Source organism: Gorilla gorilla, chromosome 1 (assembly GCF_029281585.2).
Source record: "Gorilla gorilla gorilla isolate KB3781 chromosome 1, NHGRI_mGorGor1-v2.1_pri, whole genome shotgun sequence".
Lineage (NCBI taxonomy): Eukaryota > Metazoa > Chordata > Mammalia > Primates > Hominidae > Gorilla > Gorilla gorilla.
Window position 1 is genome coordinate 183,178,016 of NC_073224.2, and position 21,439 is coordinate 183,199,454.

The 21,439-nt window shown below is 39.8% G+C and overlaps 1 protein-coding gene across 2 annotated transcripts in view; it reads left to right on the forward strand.

Moving 5' to 3' along the window:
• The window catches only part of FYB2 (FYN binding protein 2), a 100,919-nt gene that overhangs the window by 24,589 nt on the left and 54,891 nt on the right, over window positions 1-21,439 (forward strand). Inside the window, exons 2-4 of one of the 2 annotated variants that reach the window (XM_004025867.5) lie at window positions 2,239-2,986; window positions 5,922-6,083; window positions 7,846-7,879. In XM_004025867.5, the coding sequence (XP_004025916.4) occupies window positions 2,239-2,986; window positions 5,922-6,083; window positions 7,846-7,879 (944 nt within the window). The remainder of the gene's footprint in view (window positions 1-2,238; window positions 2,987-5,921; window positions 6,084-7,845; window positions 7,880-21,439) is intronic. The other variant, XM_063698345.1, reaches the window with a different exon arrangement.

Sequence of the window (21,439 nt, forward strand, 5' to 3'; positions counted from 1 at the left end):
AATGTGAACCTACATAACACTGCCAAACTGTACACTTAGAGATGGTTAAGATGACATGTTTTATGTGTATTTTACCACAATATAAAAAATATTTATCACTGAGGTGTGTATGTGTGTTATCTCATTTGATTCTTACAATAACCCTGAACTGCTGTCAGAAATATAAGTTTCATTTCATAGTGAGGAAAATAAGGCTCAACAAAGTGAAGTGAATTGCCCAAGGCACGTAAGTGGAAAATGGATAAGTGGAGTTTCACACTCAGATCTCCTGATTTCATGCCCAGTGCTGGCTTCTGCCATGTAAGCGGAGAGAAAGTGTGGTTAAATTAACTTGTCTGCTGGCTATGTGTGTGCGTGTGCCTGTGCATGTGTGTGTGTGTTAGAGAGATAAAGAGAGAACAGAGAGATGAAAAAGGAGGGAGAGTGCATGTACTTAAGCTCCCTGACACTTGCTTCATGCTTCTTGTTCAATTTTCCTCCCTTCCAAAATCTTCAGAAGGCAGGTGTGAGTCAACTGTAAATATGGTGAGAAAAGGTCGCCCAACATTTCCTAAGCTGGCAAAATCAAAAGTCACTGCCATGGAGATGGTCTGTGTAAATGAAATTAAAAACCTTTAAGACGATCAGGAGAGGATAGTGGCTCTTATTTTTTGCAATGGCTCCATTAGACATTATCCTACTTCCTGCAGAAGCAAAAGATGACAGAACACATTTACAAAATCTAATGCAGTCTAGTGGGAGGAAGAAGGACCAGCAGGAAGAGCATGGAGCAGGAGGTAAGCCTACACCTACCTGGCCGGACCACCAATCAACTCACTGTATAAACCCAGTCATGCTCCTTCCCCTGCCGCAAAGATTGGGCTCCCATTACTACCACAATTTTCATATACCAAATTGGAGCTGAATTTAGAGGGAAGAGCATGATCATTTTCCAAGGGGAGTTAAAAATGCAAGAGCGTCATCTAGCCTCTTATAAAGAACTTTTCTTTATCATGGGCCTACTATGTGTCAGGCACTGTAATGGACATTTCACTTATAATGGCCCTAATCCTGCTACTGTTTGACAACTTATTTTTATAAAGCACTTAGAGGGAAGATCAAGTTTCTCAGAGTATTTCCCTAGAGGATAAAGAGTGGAGTCTTCATGTGAACATAAGTCTGTCTAGTTCCAAAGTTTGTTCTTTTCTCCATACCATAGCATTAAGTTCAACAGCCAAGATATAAAAAGCTATGGAAGTACCAAGGAGACAGGAAAGAAGTTAGCTGTGTCTGTCATCCACAGGTGAAAGCTTTTTTTTTTTTTTTTTTTCCAACTTTCGTTTTAGGTTCAGGAAGTACAGGCACATGTTTGTTACATGGGTAAATTGTGTGTCACTGAGGTTTAGTGTATGAATGATTCCATCACCTAGGTAGTGAACATAGTACCCAATAGGTAATTTTTCAAACTTTATGCCCCTTCATTCCTTCACCCCTCTCATAGTCTCCCGTGCCTTTTGTTTTCATCTTTATGTCCATGTGTACTCAGTGTTTAGCTCCTACTTGTAAGTGAGAACATGCAGTAGTTGGTTTTCTGTTTATGTCCTTTGTCCATTTTTTAATGGAGTTATTTTTTTTTGCATATCGAATTAATTTCCCTAGGTGAAATATTGATGGATTAGTAGGCAGCGAAGTGCAAGAAAGGCGTTGACAAGCTGATGGGGATGCATTTTGTGAAGCAAGAACACAAACCAAACTCCAGGTGATAGAGAGTAGGAGGGTCTGAGAAAATTGTAAACAGTTCTGTTTGGTTTAAGGGTAGTTGTGTTTGGCTGTGGTTGGAGATCATAATTCCACCATCTTTTGGTGGACCTCATAGTGAAGAACCTTGAATTCTGTATAAAGCAGTTTGGAATTTATTTTTATAGGCTGTGGGGAGCCATCAAAAGTTTGTATCAAGGGGTTTCTCCACTGTTTTTAGTACTATATATAGGTGTTCTTTACGTGCTGTGTGAAAATTAAACATCCCTGGAGTGTTTAAGAAAGAGGTAGTGTTTTCATTGTATCTCATATAGACAATAGCATTGCTGGCTAACATTGCCCAGAAGCAGTTGCGTTATATCAGCAGTTAGAGTCCCTTAACATGGTGAGATCAGTGAGATCTAATCACACTGGCTTTTTTTCTTGGAATAATGAGACACTTGTTTTTGTTGTTGTTGTTTGTTTGTTTTTGTTTGTTTGTTTGATTATTCTTTGCCTTAGGAAGGGGTAAGAAACTTCAAGGAACTTCGAGCCAAATTTCAAAATCTTGATGCTCCACCTCTTCTAGGACCTATTAAATTCCCAGCAGGTGTTTCTCCAAAGGGTGACATTGGAGGCACACAGTCAACTCAAATTTTGGCCAATGGGAAACCCCTCTCATCCAACCACAAGCAGCGCACACCATACTGTTCCAGTAGTGAGTCCCAGGCTCTTCAACCTGAGAAAATAAAGTTGGCTCAGAAAAGTGAAATTCCAAAATGTTCTAACTCCCCAGGGCCTCTGGGAAAGTCTACTGTATGTTCTGCAGCAAGTTCACAGAAGGCTTCTCTGCTGTTAGAGGTGACTCAGTCAAATGTTGAGATAACCACTAAGGAAAAAGTAATGGTGGCCAATAGCTTCAGAAACAAACTCTGGAACTGGGAGAAGGTTTCATCTCAGAAAAGTGAAATGTCATCAGCCCTTCTCCTTGCCAACTGTGGAAGTAAGGCCATCCATCTGGAAGGGCAAAAAGGCATGGGGCTTACTCCAGAGGAACCCAGGAAAAAGCTGGAAACAAAAGGAGCCCAGACTCTTCCTTCCCAGAAGCACGTGGTGGCCCCCAAAATATTATGTAACGTCTCTGAAGATCCCTCTTTTGTAATTTCTCCACGTATCCGAAAGAGCTGGGAAAACCCACCTCCTGAGAGGAGCCCGGCAAGCAGCCCCTGCCAGCCCATCTATGAGTGTGAGCTTGCCAGTCAGGCCCCAGGTAACAAATGTGATCCCCATGGGACAGGGGCTAGGGAGGGGTCATCATGTTTTTCTACTTTAAAACCTGTTGATTCAGAGTGGTTATGTATATGACCTGGGAAATGTGGCTCCAGACTCTCCACGTGATATTCTAGGCCCATCTGCTAAATTGTAACCTTGGGTTTGAGTAAAGTGCTTAATCTCCTGGAATTGCTTTGTGAGGTAGCTTTTGGAAAAACTTGGATTTGAATCCTAGCTCGACTTCTGACAAGCTGCATGAATTTAGGCAATTTATATAGATTCTTAGAGCCTGAGTGCTCTCTTATAACTCAAATCTGTCACCAATCATCTGTCTTGGTAAACAACACAATTATTCTCCTAATTTCTCAGGCCAAAACTTACGAGCCATGCTCTATTTCCCTTCTCCTCCCTCATTCTACACACTGAATCTGTCGGCAAGCTCTTGGTTTTGCCACCAAGCTCTTGGTTCACCTTAGTATTATCTAAGTTATGAAAGGATAAGGACTGGCTGGGCACGGTGGCTTATGCCTGTTATCCCAACATTTTTGTAGGCCAAGGTGGGCAGAGTTCAGGAGTTCAAAACCAGGCTGGCTAATATGGCAAAACCCCATCTCTATTAAAAATACAAAAATTAGCTGGACATGGTGGCCTGTGCCTGTAATCCCAGCTACTCAGGAAGCTGAGACACAAGAATTGCTTGAACCTGGGAGGCAGAGGTTGTAGTGAGCCAAAATTGTACCACTTCACTCCAGCCTGGGCAACAGAGCAAGATCCTGTCTAAAAAAAAAAAAAAAAAAAAAAAAGATAAGGACTGTCGTTTTTTACTACCATATCCCTAGCACCTAGAAGAGAAAGGCCAGATTGAATAAGTCCTAAAAAAAAATTTGTTGAATGATTGATTAAATGGATGGAAGGCTGGATGGATGAATCTCCTTACAACCTTGTATGGTTTCTGTTTGTACTTGGAATAGAATCTAAACTACTTGCTTTGTGGTCTTCATGGCCCTGCATGCTGGTCCCTGTTTTGTGTCTGACTTATCTCCTACCTGTCTTCCCCGAGCTCTCTGCCCATAGTCAACACACTAGATTTCTTGCTGTTCCTTAAATAGGCTTTGTCAAGCCTCAGGACCTTTGCACTTGCCATTCCCTCTTCCTCAAAAACTCTTTTCTTTAAGCTTTTGTAGCTGCATTTAGGCCTAAGTTCAAAAAAAAGCTTTCCAAGGTCAGCTTTCTCTAACCTCTCTCTATAAAGTGTACTGCCTCATCATCAACACCTCACACTTGTCATCCTACCTTATTTCCTTCATAGAACTAATGGATCTCTGTAATGCTCTTGTTTATTTGTTTACTTGTTTATCATCAGTCTCTTGTTATTAGAATAAAAATTCCTGAAGGTAGGAATATACATGGTCTTGTTCTCAACTCTATCCCCACTTCCTAGAACAATACCTGGAATATAGTAAATAAATAGTTATTGATGAAGGGATGAGGAAGAAGAAAAGACAGATGGGAAGAAAGATGTATGGGAAGAAGGATGGATGAGAGAAAGGAAAGAAGAATGTATTACCTACCAGATGGAGCTACTGAGAAAGTTAAGTGAGATAACGGATGTAAACTACTTAGCACAGTGCCTGGTAAAAACTCAGCCCAATTAGTAAGTGATAATTAATATTCACTATGTCTTCTTCCTAATTTGATAATGACTGAAGTTTTTGACAACGCTACTTGTAATTCAAGCCTAAGAAGAGAGGAACTTTGGGCCCGAGTTTCTGGGGATGTAACCCGCTGTGGGTGGAGCAATAAGGAAGCTTTCCCTCCCTTCCAGCTTGTGGAGGAGAGCAGGAAGTCTCCCAGGAGTATATGCAAAATGCTAGGCCACTTCTTAAGTTTTCACATGAATGGCCCATGTAGTCAACTACTGTCTTACATAAATCAAAAATCAAAGCAGTTGGATTACATAAGATTTTGTGCTATTTTCACTGTAAAGGGCAGATATGATTTTCATATATAATATAGGACTTTCTGTTGGAGTTGGATTTAAGACTGCAGAGGACAAATATATGTAAAATTGGAACTTTCCTGGAAAATTCCAGGACACAGGTGCCCAGATATCACAAAGTCAGCCTTGAAGCCAGTCCTAGGCTATGAGCCCTGGAAATCCCAGATCAATTCTTATTCCTTTTTATAGAGCCACTTATTTGCATGTCATAAGTGCTTGAAGAATACTTTCAGTAAGTAGTCACAGCCTCTCTCCTATGAGGTAGGCCCTGTGCTTGGTGCTGGGGGATCAATACGAAACCATCCCCACCCACAGAAGCCTTTGTTAAATGGGAACATAGACCAGTGCCTCCAATGTGCCATGATATTGATGTAAGGGTATTAACAATGTGCTACAGGGATACAAATCAGAGGTTGATTCTGGCCTTGATTCCTGTGAGAAATCAAGAAAAGCTTTCTAGAGGAGGTGTCATTGGAGCAGAGCCTTAAAAGAATGAATTGAAGTTTGCCAAGAAAGGGAAAAGTGTTCCAGAACCAAGAAAAACATGAACAAAATTTTGGATATATGAGAGCTTTTTAAGGCTATCTAAATCAAATACGGAGAATGGAGAAGCCAGTGATGTGTGTGAAAAATATTTGGGCTTTAAGTAGGGGGAAGCAAGACATATAATATGCCAAACAAAGAATCTAGAAACACAGATGGGTGCTGTGTGGTGTAGAAATGGCAGAGATGGAGTAACCAATGTCATGCTGAGGAAATCCTTAAAGCAGCAGCATGGCAACTGATCAGGTTTATGTATTGATCAGGGCACTCTAGCTGTTGGGTGGAGAATAGATTGGACGGGACTTAGATGGAGGCAAGGAAACCAGTTTTACCCAACAAGCTGTGAAATGAAAATAATCATAACTTACATTTTTTACTGTCTTGTGTTCAGAAAAACAGCCAGATGTCAGGCAACACCACCTTCCCAAAACAAAGCCATTGCCCTCCATCGACTCCCTGGGTCCTCCTCCCCCAAAGCCTTCGAGACCTCCCATCGTGAACCTCCAGGCCTTTCAGAGGCAGCCAGCTGCTGTTCCCAAGACTCAAGGGGAAGGTAAGGAAATGCGCAGGGCCCTACACAAGGCCAACCAGGAGTCACCTCCGTCTCCACATCCTCTCCCAGGTGACGATGCCGCTGCTGCTTTTCCATGAGGCTGGACATCCATCACTGCTTATTGTCATCTAGAGGCTGTGGCAGCTTGCCCATGAAACGATGTCTCTGTGGGAATTGGCCCTTTATCGCTCCTAGACCAGCCCACTTCCCCTGAGAGCACTGCATTTGATCACTGGGAATCTGTCCAAGAGGAAGAAAACAGAAAGTCGCTGAGCAGGGAGTCACTGAACCTTTGTGTTTCCTGCAAACCTGTGTTGTCAACACAATCCATTTGTGCAGGAGAAGTGGGGAGGGAGTGAAAAGGGAGAAAGTCAGTGTGAACTTGACCTGAAATCCTTAGGGGGAGCCCCTCAGGCCTCCGTGATCTGCTTTTGGTAATTAACTGAAAGCCTGCAACCCCCAACCCTCTGATCCCTTCCAGAAACTGAAACATCTTTGGAAGCCATTTTTTCTGTGCTATTTTGTGTCTTCTTCTATTTAAAGGAACACCTCTCATCCCTCACCACTCCCACCACAATCTGATCTTGTTGACATTTTAAATGCCTTAGCTGATGTTTGCTCTAATGAAACACAAGATGAACATACACTTTGGGACAAAATGTACTGCTGTGCTAACATTTGTTTTACTGTGGCCATCAGCACCAGCAGATGGCAGGTACACTGAGACAGCTAACACAGTCTTTGTTCATTTTAACTGCTTTGGGCAACTTCATGGTTAAAGTACTCTGACTTCATGATTGTCAAACTTGAGTGTACATCAGAATCACCTAGAGGACTTTTTAAAACATAGATTGCTGGGCTCCATTCTCAGTTTCTGGTTCAGTTGGTCTGAGTTGGAGCTTGATAATTTGCCTTTTAACAAGTTCCCAGAGGTTGCTGATGCTGCTGGTCCATGGACCACGCTTTGAGAACCACTGCTACAAGTCATCTTAAGTCTTATCCTAAAAGAAAATTCTATATGGGGAGATAGGCTCTTATAAGTATACTTTACTGATATGGACAGCTCCAAATCAAAGAAGGATAAGTGTGATTTTTATAAACATTAAATAATTCAGGCCTCAAGTAATCTCTCTGAATGAGAAGGTTTATCAGCAACATAGAACAAAGTACTAAGTCTTTTGCCATAAAATGGGCTTTGTAGATCCCAGCTTCTGAACTCACTAGCTATTTAAGTTTGGGTTTGTTAATCACTGAGCCTCATTTTCCTTATCTATAAAATAGGGATAATTTCCTTATCTGTAAAATGGGGATACCACTGATCTCTTAGGATTATTGTGAGGATAATGAGACATGATGCCCGGAAAGGGCTTAAATAGTGCTTGGTATACCAGGAAGTGCTCTGTAAATGTCCAAGTTTATTTGAAACAAACATTGAGCAGCTATAATCTCTGTACCATGTCCTGTGACGGAAATGAGAGATTAAGAGATAAACCCCACAGGGGTTCTGGTCTTTAAGGAGGTCAAAGTCTAATGCAAGAGATTGTACCCATAAATAAGAAATTGTACTGTAAAGTGTGGGTGAGTGCTGCAATGCAGGGACAGGCATCCCCTGGGTGCTGGGGTGGAGGTAAGGGATGTTTCAGGCACAGGCAAGCTTCCACTCTCCACATTATCTGTGGGATCAAGTCATCACACAAGCATCATTCACTTTAACCAGGCTGCTGCAAATGCCTCTTTTTCATTCCGCCTCTTTCTCTTGCAGTGACTGTGGAAGAGGGCTCCCTGTCTCCAGAGAGGTAAGTACATGCTCCTTAGTTGTGTAGGAACGTAGCCCACCACAGAGGCTACTTAGACTGCTCCAGAGCAGGCAATTAGCACAAACCAAGAATCTGTATTTCTCAGAAGGGTTTCAGAAGGAGTGAACTTATAAGCAACAAACTGTAACTTTTGTTGTAAACAAAAGATTAAATAAATTGCATTTAACACGTACTGATGTTAAGTTGCAAAGATAGTCCTCAGAGGTCCTTTTTTTATTACACACTTGGGTTCAGTAAATTGAAACATCACCCTTCATAGTCATAAATTGAATTAGAGGCTAAAGAATGCTCTGGGCAGCTGGTGTGATGTTAGGAATTGGTAATAGGATAAAGGATGTTCTATTTTTGGGGTACTCCTTCTAAGAATTTTGCCACAGAAGTGCCAGTTCATTAACTCACTTAACCAAATAATATCTATTGAGACCTTTGATGTGTCAGGCACTCAACTGGCTACTTTATACAGATTTCTCATTCTGTTCTCTCAAGAGGGCTGCACAGTTGCTGCTGCCGCTCACATTTTACAGCTCAAGATACTTGGGCTCAGAAAGTTTGCCACTTGCTGAGCCATGATTCCAACCCAGATGTGCCATAACTACACTGATTATATACCTCACCTCCCACACAAAGATGTTCCTGTTCTCAAAAAGGTTAGTCTTAGAAGGAGATCCAAACTTAACAACAAATAATCATATTACTTATTCCTTTATCAAATGTTTACAATGGTAAAGTGTGTTAAGTTTTGTAATAGAGGAAAGGACAAGATTCAGAGGCTGCACTAAGGAGGAAGTTGTTACATCTTCTTGGGAGGGTCAGGGAAGTCTTTAAAGAAGTATCAGTTCTCCATTGCTAGAGTAATGCTACATAATAACTAAAAAACTTTCATAGCATACATGAGTCTGTGGGGTACAGCTGATCTGGGCTGGGGTCAGCTGGGTTTGCTCATATGTTTGCAGTAGACTGCAGGCTATCTAGGCAACTTTGCAATATTGGCTGGGGTGGCTCACATGTTGAGGGGAAGCTTAACAGTTGACTGATCTAGGATTGTGTTGGCTGGGATGGTGGGCACCTTGACTTGGCACCATCTGTCTCTCCTCATCCAGCAAGCTAGCCCAGGGACACTCTTCTACAGTCGCTGCTAACAAGCAAGACAAGCCCAATCACACCAGTACTTTTCAAGCCCTTGCTGTGTTGCAGTTGCTAACATCTTTATTGGTCCAAGCAAGTAATGCGGCCAAGCCCAGAACCAGAGTGGGAGGGTGCTGAAAGTTTCATGGCAAAAAGCAGGGATGCAGGAAGGAGTGAAGAATGGGGTATTGATCCAGTCAACCTATCCCCGAAGAGGAAACATTTGAAATGAGTATTGAAGATGCACATTTACAGCACAGCATGGGAAGGGACACTCTAGGTAGAGGCAGGAGGTGTGAAGCAACATGTTTAATTTGTGGAAACTAGAAATAAGTACATTTAGAGTGTAGAAAGTATAGAAATGGGATTATAGAGGTAAACAGGAACCACATCACAGAGGATCTTGTACAACAGGGAATTGATAAGACAATCTTATCCAACAAGGAACTGGTAGTGTGGTATTAGACGCAATTCATGTGCTCTGGGAACTCCTGGGTTAGTCATCCCTTTGAAAGAGTTAAATGACAGCACAAGACAGGTCAGTGGAGATGTGTTCTATGCACATTTATGTGAAAGAGAGAGAATAATCTAACTGCCTCAGGCAATGGTTTGCACCATTTACTCAATGAACATAGGTCCCAGTATGACAGTGTGAAGGGACAGTGTTCTGCTGCTCTCACTTGCTCTTGGTTCTTTCATATTGTGAGCATCTCAGTAGGATTGAGTGTAAGGTGACTGCTGTGTTTAACTAGATACACATTTTTCCTACAGATTGGTTCTAATCTAAGCTGACCTCTTCTCTGGCATTTAAATCAAAGAAACAGCAATCTGTTTCAACATGGAGGATAAACTTGCTGTGATGGCCCATTAGTCAGTCTCCACATGGCACCATCTTCCTAAGGGATTTACAGGGGCCATTTTGACTGTTCTGTCCTTTCATGCTGGTTTTGGAAGCTAACCTCCCTCTGAAATGAGGTTTCACTAAACAGTGATTATGATGTGGGCCGTAGCGCTGAAAGAGTGACAGGCAAAAGAGATAAAGAGGGGCCAGAAAACTTAGGGCACCTTCATGGGAGATGAAAGAACTGGGCCTGTATCCTGCATAATAGGTACGAATTAGATAGGTTTACTTATGTGTTCTCTTTTGTGAGACTATAAAGTGGTAAGGCAGGGTATTGTTCCCTGATATAACCACCATTCTGACATGTAGTTGATCTGAGATGTAGTTGATGGGTGGATGAATGAATGGACAGATGGACAAACAGATAGACAGACCAATGGATTTTTATTATAGAGATAGAACATGTTTGAAAGCAAGGAGGTTGGGAAGGAAATAAACAGACAAAAGGAGACTCTAAAGAGAAGGAAATACACAGGCAAAAAATATTCTAATGTATACAATTAAGAGATGAGGTTGGATCCTAAAATGCATTAAGTGCCATGGTAAAAACTTGGGACTTTATCTTGCCAATGATAAGTGAGTTTGAACAAGTAAATGTCATAATGTGCAATAGTTTTAGCTATAACTTCCATGGAAACTGGTGCTCGTTTGGGAAGAATATCATCCATTATCAAGGTATTAATCTTCAATTCAGAGATTAAATTATAAATAGTATATGTAGGCTCTCATTACTGGAAGGGGATGTGCTGATAATCTCATGTAGCCAAGCTACATAGCACAAAGTTAATGAAAGCCTGGGTTTTGATCCAACCCCTAGAACTTAACATCTGTGTAATCTTGGGAAAATGCTTTAGCTTCTGCAACCTTAAAACAAACAAAAAAAACTTCTGCAAAATTCTTAAAACATCTAAGGACTACATTCTTCTCCAAATTAAAACTCTCATTATTTTCAACCATAATGTATAAAACAGCAGTCTTCGTGTTCTAGCTGTATTTCTTTGGATACGTATTTTAATCATCTTAAAGGTCTACATCTTAAGATCCACTCAGTTTCTACTTTTGTGAAATGATGATGTTGTTATTACCTAACTCATACTAGTGTGGTGAGGGTAAATAAAATAATGATCTTGAAGTGTTTAGGGCAGTGCCTAGCATCTAGAGAGTGTTCAATAAACCTTGCTTAGCTGTTATATAACCTCCCAGCAAGGGCAAGAATCTATGCTCAGAACTTTAGTCTCTTCAAAACTTCATTGATGAGGAGCTCAACACCTTGAGAGTCTTATATTTTTCTTCATCAGAGCCAATTCTGTTCATTCAACATGTATTTATTGAGCATCCACTATGGGCCAAACATTTACATACATTGAAAATATAAGAGTGTACAAAATAAAATAACATGCATACACACACACAAACACTTCTTCGTTTATTTATTTATTTCAAAGTCCTTCAAGTTGATCTGGAAAAAGAATTGACCTCCCTACCCAAACTCTCAACCGTATGTCTAAGATACACTCTTTGGTACAACAGACATCATATTTACCCCCTCTTTATGTGACAATTCTTAAAACATCTAAGGACTACATTCTTCTCTAAATTAAAACTCTCATTATTTTCAACCATAATGTTTAAAACAGGAGTCTTTGTGTTCCAGCTGTATTTCTATATATACATATTTTAATCATCTTAACCCAGCACACTTACAATAGCCATCTTTCATTTCTGGACCTCTTTGTGTCTAAAACATGAGAGGTGACATTGTATAAAGGAACAAGTGCAGGTTCTAAAGTCATATTGGCATAGATTTAAACCCCTCTTCCATACCTTAGACAAGCCATTTAACAGCTCAGATCTTTGATATACACATCTGTAAAGTGGGCACAATATTATTATTTACTTTATTGTCATCAAGGCCAAGTGAGATAAATTATATCAAGCATGCAAAACACAAAAGAAACTCAATGAGTCTCAGTTTCTCTAAACCTTGGCCTCTCCATCCCTTGTTACCTCTGAAATATTAATGTCTCATTAGTTTCCAACAGTGAGATGGCTCTTTGGAGATTATTCTTTGTCATCACTCTTTTATGCAAACCAAGCTGGCTGGCATCCCTCTTGAATAAGCAGTCCCTATTTGTGTGAGCAAAGTAGATTAGTCCCAGGGCAGCAATCAGCACTGGTCTCTGTCAGTACTTAGCACAGTTGGCTAATATTTTATTCATTAGCTATAAATATGGCTTTTCTCCCATTAAGAAGTGTCAGAGATAGTCCTGACTCAGGGAATCTGACTCAGACACATAAAGGAGGTGCTGTTTATTTTGGGAATAGGAAGATGACAGTGGTGTTTCTCAGGGGAGGTTCTGTGGGTGAATTCTCAAGAGTTTACCATTTTCTCTCTTGAAGTTTTTAATTTGGTGTTTTCACTTTGATGATAGTCTTTAAATGCTCATAAGCTTTTAAAATAAGTCTATCAGCTTTTATTAAAAGCTGATAAGCTTATTTTGAATCTTTCCGATGACTTCTTTTATGCCTAGTACTTGGAAACACATATTTGTATTTGTGTTTTTGCAGTTTCTACCCCAAGCAGAGTGGGAAACACAATGTCTTCTAGGGCTGGGCAGATCATGTGACTGTCTCTAGGACCCGTGTCAGGCAGTGGGGAGTGGCTGATCCTGTGGAAGTGAGGAATAGATGCTTTATCAAAGGCCTTCAAGTAAAATAATGATAATTACAACAACACTGTAACCAAAAAAATGCATTTACAGTACTTATTTGCATCGTAATAAGTACTATAAACAAAAATTTAAGAGTATTAGGATAATAATGAGGGTTTGACAGTGAAATAAAGCTTAGGATGGTCAAGAAAGGCCTCTCTGATTGATTAATGGGTACAATTAAACAGTTAAATAGAAGAAATAAGAACTAGTGTTCGATAGATCAGTAGGGTGACAATAATTAACAATAATCTATTGTACATTTCAAAATAGCTAGAAGTGAATAATTTGAATGTTCTTAATATAAAGAAAATTGTGATAGATATTTCAATCACCCTGATTTGAACTTTACACATCGTATGAATGTATTAAAATATCCTATTACCCTGAAAATACGTACATCTACTATGAATCGATCAGAGAAAGACCCCTCTGAGATAGTAGCATTGAGTTGAGAACTGAATAAGGACCCAGTCCAGTTAAAGGAAGATCTAGTAGATGAACATCCCAGGAAAGAAAATAACTGGCACAAAGACTAAAGGGAGAACCACGCTTAGGACATTTTAAAGGAGAAAGGGGTTGGAATCTTGGCTAAAGTGCAGTAAGCTCAGGAAATGGAGGTGGAGTATCTTGTGAGCTGTGGAAGTAATTTGGATTTTGCTCTAAATGCATTGGGAAGACATTGGAGAGTTTTAAGCCGGGAAGTGACATGAGCTGACACTTCTTTTGTAAAGATCATTCTGGATGCTGTATAAATAATAAATTTCATGGGAAAAGGTGGAAACAGAAAGACGTCCTGGAAAGCCATTACAACAACCACTGTAAAACTAGCAACACACACTCAGTGTTTATTCTAAGTACTTTATACATGATTTCATTTATGACAATTTTAAGGAGCAGATAGTACTGTCCCATTTTATAGATGAGGACACTGAGTCAGAGAGAAGTTAAGTAACTTAACATGGACAGGGTAGTCAAAATGAAATAAAAAAGTTGATGGATTAAAGATTTGTTTGGAAGGAAAACAGCAATTGCTGGATCAGCTGTAGGGAGTGAGATGTGAGGGAAAGAGAGGAATCTAGGACAATACGGAGGTTATTTGCTGTTCCCATCATTGTTGATATTAACACAGGTGAAGTGCTTAGCACACAATCAGTGCAAGACAAGAAGGATCCTTCCTGAAAGGACTTTGAGCTTGTTTTCTGCTTAATAACAGCAACAACAAAAAGCATGTCATTGTGCCTTTGTACATGTAGGACAGAATCACTTAAGGCTAGTTTTAAAATTGTTTGCAACTACAGTGCTCTTTCCTGAATGGCTGCACTTCAGGTAATTAAGACTGGTACAGACCTGACCTGATTGACGAACAACAAAACAGCCTCCTTGTAGTGATATTCAAGAGGTGAAAGCAGGCCAGGAAATCCCAGCATGCTGGGATAAATTGAATCGCTACAGGAAAGAATGAAGAGAATGAATTTTTTGAAGCCTGTGTCCTGCCTGTACAGTTTCAGACTCAGAACATTCAGGTAGTTTCAGCTTAAGCCACTTCAATAATTTCTTATTATCCCTTTTTAATTGGACTTCAGGGACACAACAGGGCCACTGATTGGCCTGTTTTTCACAAGGAGCAGTGAATTTACTGAGTTTTTCTCTTCTTTTTTGTTTTCAAATATTCCTCCTTAAAAAAAATCTCACCTATAACTTCTATTTATTGAGCACTTTTCATAGATAAAGAGTTGTACCTTATGTCCTCTCTCTCACTTTAGAACTCCCAGCTACAACCACCCATGAAGTACAGTAAGTGCTTTGTGCACTCTCTGACCACGGAGAGTCAGGTGAAGTCATCCAGGGTGATGCAACTGGATCAGCAGCACCAGGGCTTGACCTGGTCAGCCTGGCTCCAGAGCACAGCCTCTCAACTATCACCCCAGGCTGCCTTACTGAGGATTCAAAGAACACTTTACCTACAACAAAAGAGGGCAAGGCTTAATAGACTCATGGCTTGCTCTACACATCGAGCCTGGATATGCTTTGAGCAGGAGTTCTTGAACGCCTGCCTTAGGATTTCATTTTCTGTGCAGAGGGATCTGTGTGAGGGAGGCTGGCCTAGGGTGGAGCTAAAATATGAAAGGTTTTGGAACTAAGCCTTGCTTTTTCTCTTCAGTGGCATTCAGATGATAAGCCAGAAAAGTCATGATTGAGAAAGAAACAGACAATCACAAGTTGCAGACTTGGGGCCTAGTTTTGTACATGGGTTTATTTAGTAAGGTTGAATAGAAACTACTGTTTGTGTATGACCACATGCTGAGCATTGCTGAGCCCTTTTATATCTGTTAGACTCATTCTAGACCAATGACTGTCTTAGGAGGCAATACTAATTGCCATCTATAAAATGGCAATATTATTATTAGTATTAGTATATTGAATATTGAACATTAGTGAATATACACAATATTAGTATTGTCATTTTATAGGTGAGAAACCATGGCTTGCCCTGTTTCAGAGTTTATTTGGGATATGAGCTCAGAACCAAATTAAAGATTTTCAGCTATGTTATTCTGACCCAGCCAGAATTTTTCCACCATGAAGTGCTTTTGGAGATATCTATTAGACTGCAAATTCCATGAAAGAAGGATCATATATATTTTTCACCTTTATTTTTACAAGACCTAGCAAACAGTGGGCATGCAAGCAATAATTATCGAATGACTGAGTGATGGGCCAGTGGAATAACAGATAAACAAAATGATGGGGAGAAGGATGGATGGAAAGAATGATATCATCTTCCACTAGCTTTTATGTAAATAAAACATTTCAAGATTCTGTTCTGTATACATTTTGCATTGGTTTGCATGTCCAATATTATATCCCTCTAATATTAAAGCTAAATAATTAGGACAATCTGAGCACTTCCTTTGCCCTTGCATATTAGGTAAGGGCTACTGCCATGTGAGAGCGGGGACTCACATGAGATCCTCTTTCCTCTGCTCCTTCTTGGTCTAGCGTTCAGCTCCAAGTGACACCCTACCAAGAAGCTTGTTCTGATTTATTAGCCCACATGAGAGGCACGCTCCTTTCTTCTCTCCTCTTCTTTGGACTCATTAGTTTTTGAATTAAATATTTAATTAAACTAATCATTGAGCTCTTAGCATCCATTTTATATTTGGAATAAAATTCAAAATTGTTGTACTTTTCCCAGGGTCAAGAATATGCTTCCTTATACTTCTTTATACCTATATATATTCTTATAGGTTTCTTATGGGTTTTGATCACTGGTTATTCTCCAAACTCCTCTCCTAAGCCCTCTCACCCTTGTTTGCTGTCTTCCACCCATGGACTGGCCTTTGGCTAATCATCAAACACAACAAACTTCCCTGACCAATCAGAAGTACTTATATTTTCCTGTGTGTGTCATCTTCTCCCAGATCGTCACCTAATGGCTCCTTCTCATCATGCAGAATTCATTTTTTATTTATTCATTCAATAATTATTGAACTCCAACTATGTGCCCGCCATTTTTCTAGATGCTGGAAATGCGGCGGGAAATGAACACAAAGTATCTGCCCTCATTAAGTATATATTTTAGTTGGGAAGAAAAACAAATAACAAATATGGTATGAGGCAATGATATATGCTGAAATGTCAGCTTTCCTGGCTATAGCACATGTTCCCTCACCCAAGGTGCTACCTATTTCATATATGATTCTGCTTTATTTTCCTGTTATTTTTTATGAATGCTTTGATTGATAATATTCATTTGATTGATTTATTTTTTATGTTTTTCTAGACCATAAGAACCCTGAGTTTAAGGACATTGACTGCTATTTATTTTTATATTCTAGAACAGTACCTGACAGAGAGGGGGAGCTCAATGAGAAAAATTAATGATGTGACATCATCTACCTGTCAAAGAGTTCCCAGTGTTTTTGTATGAGCATCAGAGAAGGATGTAAACAAAAAACCAGTTGCTAACTGGGAGCCTACAATGTGCCAGACACTGGATGAGGCAATGGGTACTGAGCAGCAAGTGATATTCAAGATCCCAGAGCGAGAAAGAGAAAATTAAACTAGTTTCAAAGAGTAATAAAGTAATTTTAAGACTATGACAGTGACTGAGAAGGGTATACAACAAGTATTGTGGTATACAGAAATAGGTGGGAAGGGGGGCTGTTTGGGAAAGCCGGCTGAAGAAGGGCCTTGCCAAAGGGGACAGAAGTGAGACCTGGTAGTTGAGAAAGAGTTGGTAATACAGAAACCATTCTACATAGCAGGAGCAGCCTTTGCCAAGTCTTCGAGGTAGTAGAGAGCACTGCATCCTTGTAAAGTAGACAGGAGGCCAGTGTGATTGGAGAGTGATGAGTGAGGAAGAGAATGGTAGTACAGGACCTTGGAGACATGGAAAGGGATGAGATCATAAAGGTGGGGAGCTTAGTGGTTCTTTTTTAAAAAAAATTATTAAAAACCATAGGATGCCTCTGGAAAGTCTTAAGCAGGATTGTGACAAGGTCTGAATTATATTTTGAGAAGATCATCTTGGCTGCTGTGTGGAGAATAGACTATAGAAGGGCCATGGATAATGACAATCAGAATTTTAGGAGAAAAAATATGAGTTTGCCCAGAGGATGTTGGTGATAAGGTCATTATAAGCAGATGAAACGTGGACAAAAGCGAAGAGGCAGGAAACAGCCTCATGTGTTCAAGAACTATGGGTAATTTGACATGATTAGAGTGTGTAGTGGTAAGGTGTATATGGGGAAGGGGGCATACAGCATTTAATAGTTGTTCAATAAATGTTGGCTGAAGAATAGAATGGACTTAGACGGCACTCGGCTTAAGACTCAAGTATATCCAGTCTATTTTTGTGATTTTCTGTTTCCCTGGGTGTATCTCATTTCCCTGACTAAATTATAAATTCTTCAAAAGCAGAGAGATGGTCTAATATTTCTTTCTTACCAGCTGCATAATTAAAGTGTGTTTAAATTGAATGAATTAAAAATTAAAAGATCCAGGGAGTATGTTACATGAAGTTAAGGGCATTGATTTAGGAGTCAGATAACCTTGGATTCATAGTTTGAGCTCCACACACTAGCTGTGTGATCCTGGGAAAGTTATTTGATATCTCTCGGCCTTCTATTTTCTAATATGGGAAATAGTGAAATCAAATCCTTCCCCCAGGGATGTTGTGAGGATTGAGATAAATATCTCTAATTCAGCAAAGTGGAATTCCAATGTTGTAAGCTCTTAATAAATGGCAGAGATTTGTTGTTTGTTTGTAATAGCAGTGTTTGTCTGTATCAAGGTCGAATGCTGTAGGTGGCAGAACAGGCAGTCAGGAGACCAGGCTCCTATTTAAAAGCCTACCACTAGTTCAGAGGGTGACCTCACTTCCCTCTCTGTAAAATAAATGGGGTCAGATGTTAGTGCACCTCAAAGAAGACACTCTGAAATTTGAAACAAAGATATTTTAAAATTTGACTAGTGATCAAAATGAGGGCTTGTGGTCATTTTGTTTCATGCTGCTGAAGTTTTGACTGGTTTATTAGGAATCTGCTTTATCAGATCTTGTTCCTAGATGAATGGGAAAAAAGAGAGTCTGCTTTAGTTGTTGTGTGACTTCCTAAAACACTTAGAAGACAAAGTGCTTTTAGAAAGTCATTCCCAAATTCACCCTGATCCACTGGTTCCACCTTAACCTCAAATTACAGGTTAAATGGTAATATTTTTCATTTTATAGGTGATAATGTCAGGCAAAGACAAGAAAAAGAACTTCCCCATAACATTTTCCGCATATAAATAACTAATATATAAAAGAATTGATCTATGAACTCTTGGGTCAGCCTAACAAAGGTTGGAAAAATATTGTCCAAAGCCCACTCACAAGCTCCTTGACCTTCACCATCGTCTGGTGCTTCATTATTTTCATTTTTCAGTGTTCCCTCAGTTCTAGAGTGACTTGTAGTGCAGAGGAGAGAACCAATGGACTAGGAATCAGAAGGTGTGGTTTCCAGACCCACCTCTGCTACTTAGCAGTGCTATCTTGGGCAAGTTACTGAATATCTCCAAGCCTCAGTTTCCTCAACTGTAGAATGCCTCATACTGCTACTGAGAGGATTATGTGAGATAATGCATATAAAATTAACATGAATATAGTTTGTTTGAAGAGTGAATAATAGCATGTAACTTAATGAATGAGAAATCTGAGAGCTTCTCTTTTATACCACTAGCAGACATACTTTTCTGTCATTATGTCTCTAGCTAATAGTCTGGTCAGTCCTTTGGAATCCTCCTTGCTGTATACTCTGATGACCTCTTTCTTTGATGACTTCCATTACGGTGTGATCTATTCATGCCATGTTTGACTTTAACCAGTACATCCCCTGTGTAAGATGGTATACAGCATAATGGTTAAGACTTCAGATTCAAATATCTGGATTCACATATCTGGCTTCTTATCTCTGCTGCTAACTACTCTGTGAGCTTGGATCATGCTTCAGTTTCTTCATCTGATTGTGGAAAGAATAATAGTATCTATTTCATAGAGCCAAAGATTGATACATGTAATTGAAACAGTGCTTGGCAGGTAACAATTATCAGCTGTTATTATTATTTACATGCCTTCCCACGCCTGCCTTATGAATGAGATCAATGGTTTGACAATGTAGCTTCAGAGTTAAGTTAAAGCCAGAGTGGACAGCATATTTTGTAAGGTTATGTGGCACTTTAATAACATTTACTTGGTGATCATGGTTTTGTGGTCCTTTGTAGAAATAACTGGGTTACATATACATGAATAGAAAAAAGAAATACCTAGTGCCCAGGGCTGAGAGAAGCTCTATTTGTTGTATGTTGTTGTAGTAGAAGTCATAGTAGAATTGGTAAGTGGATTAGTCAGGGTTCTCTAGAAGGACAGGACTGATAGGGTAGATGTATATATAAACGAGAGATTATTAAGGAGTATTGACTCACATGATCACAAGGTGAAGTCCCACAATAGGCCATCTGCAAGCTGAGGAGCAAGGAAGCCAGTGCAAATTCCAAAACCTCAAAAGTATCCCTACTTTTTGAAGGCTGACAGTGCAGCCTTCAGTCTGTGGCTGAAGGCCTGAGAGCCCTGGCAAACCACTGGTTTAAGTCCAAGAGTCCAAAAGCTGAAGAACTTGGAGTCCAATGTTTGAGGGCAGGAAGCATCCAGCATGGGAGAAAGATAGAGGCCAGAAGACTCAGGCAGTCTATTATTTTATTCTAGTTGCACTGACAGCTGATTAGATTGTGCCCACCCAGATTGAGGGTGGGTCTCCCTCTCCCAGTCCATTGACTCAAATGTTAATCCCCTTTGGTAACACCCTCACAGACACACCCTGGAACAATACTTTGCATCCTTCAATCCAATCAAGTCGACACTCAATATTAACCATCACAGTAAGGTTATGGTACATGTGGTGGTAGGATTGTGTGTATGTGTGTATACATGTACGTATATATATGTAAACACATATATACACAAATGAAAATATATATTACATAAAAAGATGTATATGTATGCACACATATGTGTGTGTTCTGTAAAATGATAGAAGCAGGAGAACTAGTGGTGAAGGTGGTGGTAGAATTCGAAGGACAAATAGTAGAATTGTAAAAGGGAAAATAGTATAAAAGTGAAAGTGGAAGTAGTAGTAGTGGAAGCAGAAGTAGCAAACATTTTATGCCAAGCACTACACTAAGCATGGCATAAATTATATCATTTCATTCTCATATAAAGAGGATTAAAGGGTGAAGAGACTTAGGTCGAACCACCCACCCAAGGTCACAGACTGGTAGAGCTGAGATTCACTGCCACCTCTGTCTTTCTGAAGCCTATGTTTCTCTGAATCATTCTGCTCTACTGATTCATTGATTGTTCATCTCTAACCATTATCTAATATGTATACGAAACAAGTTTTAGTAGCTTATGAAAAAAAATCACTCCAAATTCATCATATATTTTTCTGAACCTGGCACAAATGAATTTTGAGATCCATTTTATTTAGCATGGATGTCACTTTTGAAAGTTTAATCACCAATCATTTCATTCAAGGGAAGGATTTCTTAGGGTGAAGAGCTATGAGTAGGGTATTCTTAATTTATTTACTGGAAATAGAAATTTGTCCAGTTTGGGACTTTGGACAATTGAGAAATCAGATGATGTCACACTCCCTTGTCACCAGGAACCTGTAGAATGTTACACAGAGCAAATGCTGACTAAGCTACTCCTGTTCATCCTGTCTCCAAAATGCATGGCCCATTGAAATATTAAGTGGAAGAAACTGTGTTTTCAACCTAACAAAATAAATATACAAGTATGGCTAACAGGTTTTGCTGTTCAAGTCTCAATCTTTCTACTTAATGAAAGCTCTTCTTTAGATCTAGAACTTTCTTCCAATGAAATTTTTGAGTCATCATCATGCAGTGTGGCACAGGAGTCTTCTCCTGTGAAAGGAAACTCGCCTGTCAGGCATTTTCCACATTGTGATTCAGTTATTCCCACACTAAACCCTCACAGTGACTCTATGAGGAAATGAAGGCTCTGAGAACCTAAATGACTGCTCAAGACCACACAGCCAATGAGAGGTGCATATAATGAATCTATGCACGGTGTCTAACACATGGTAAACCCTCAAGAAATGGTAGCTATTAATGTGATTAATAATCTCACTGTTTGACCAAGTGGACAGATGTTTGAATGAGGTGCATGAGCAACTTCTCTAGAGCATACAGCCTAATACAGAGGTTAACTAATTATTCTCCAAAGGACAATGAGGGATT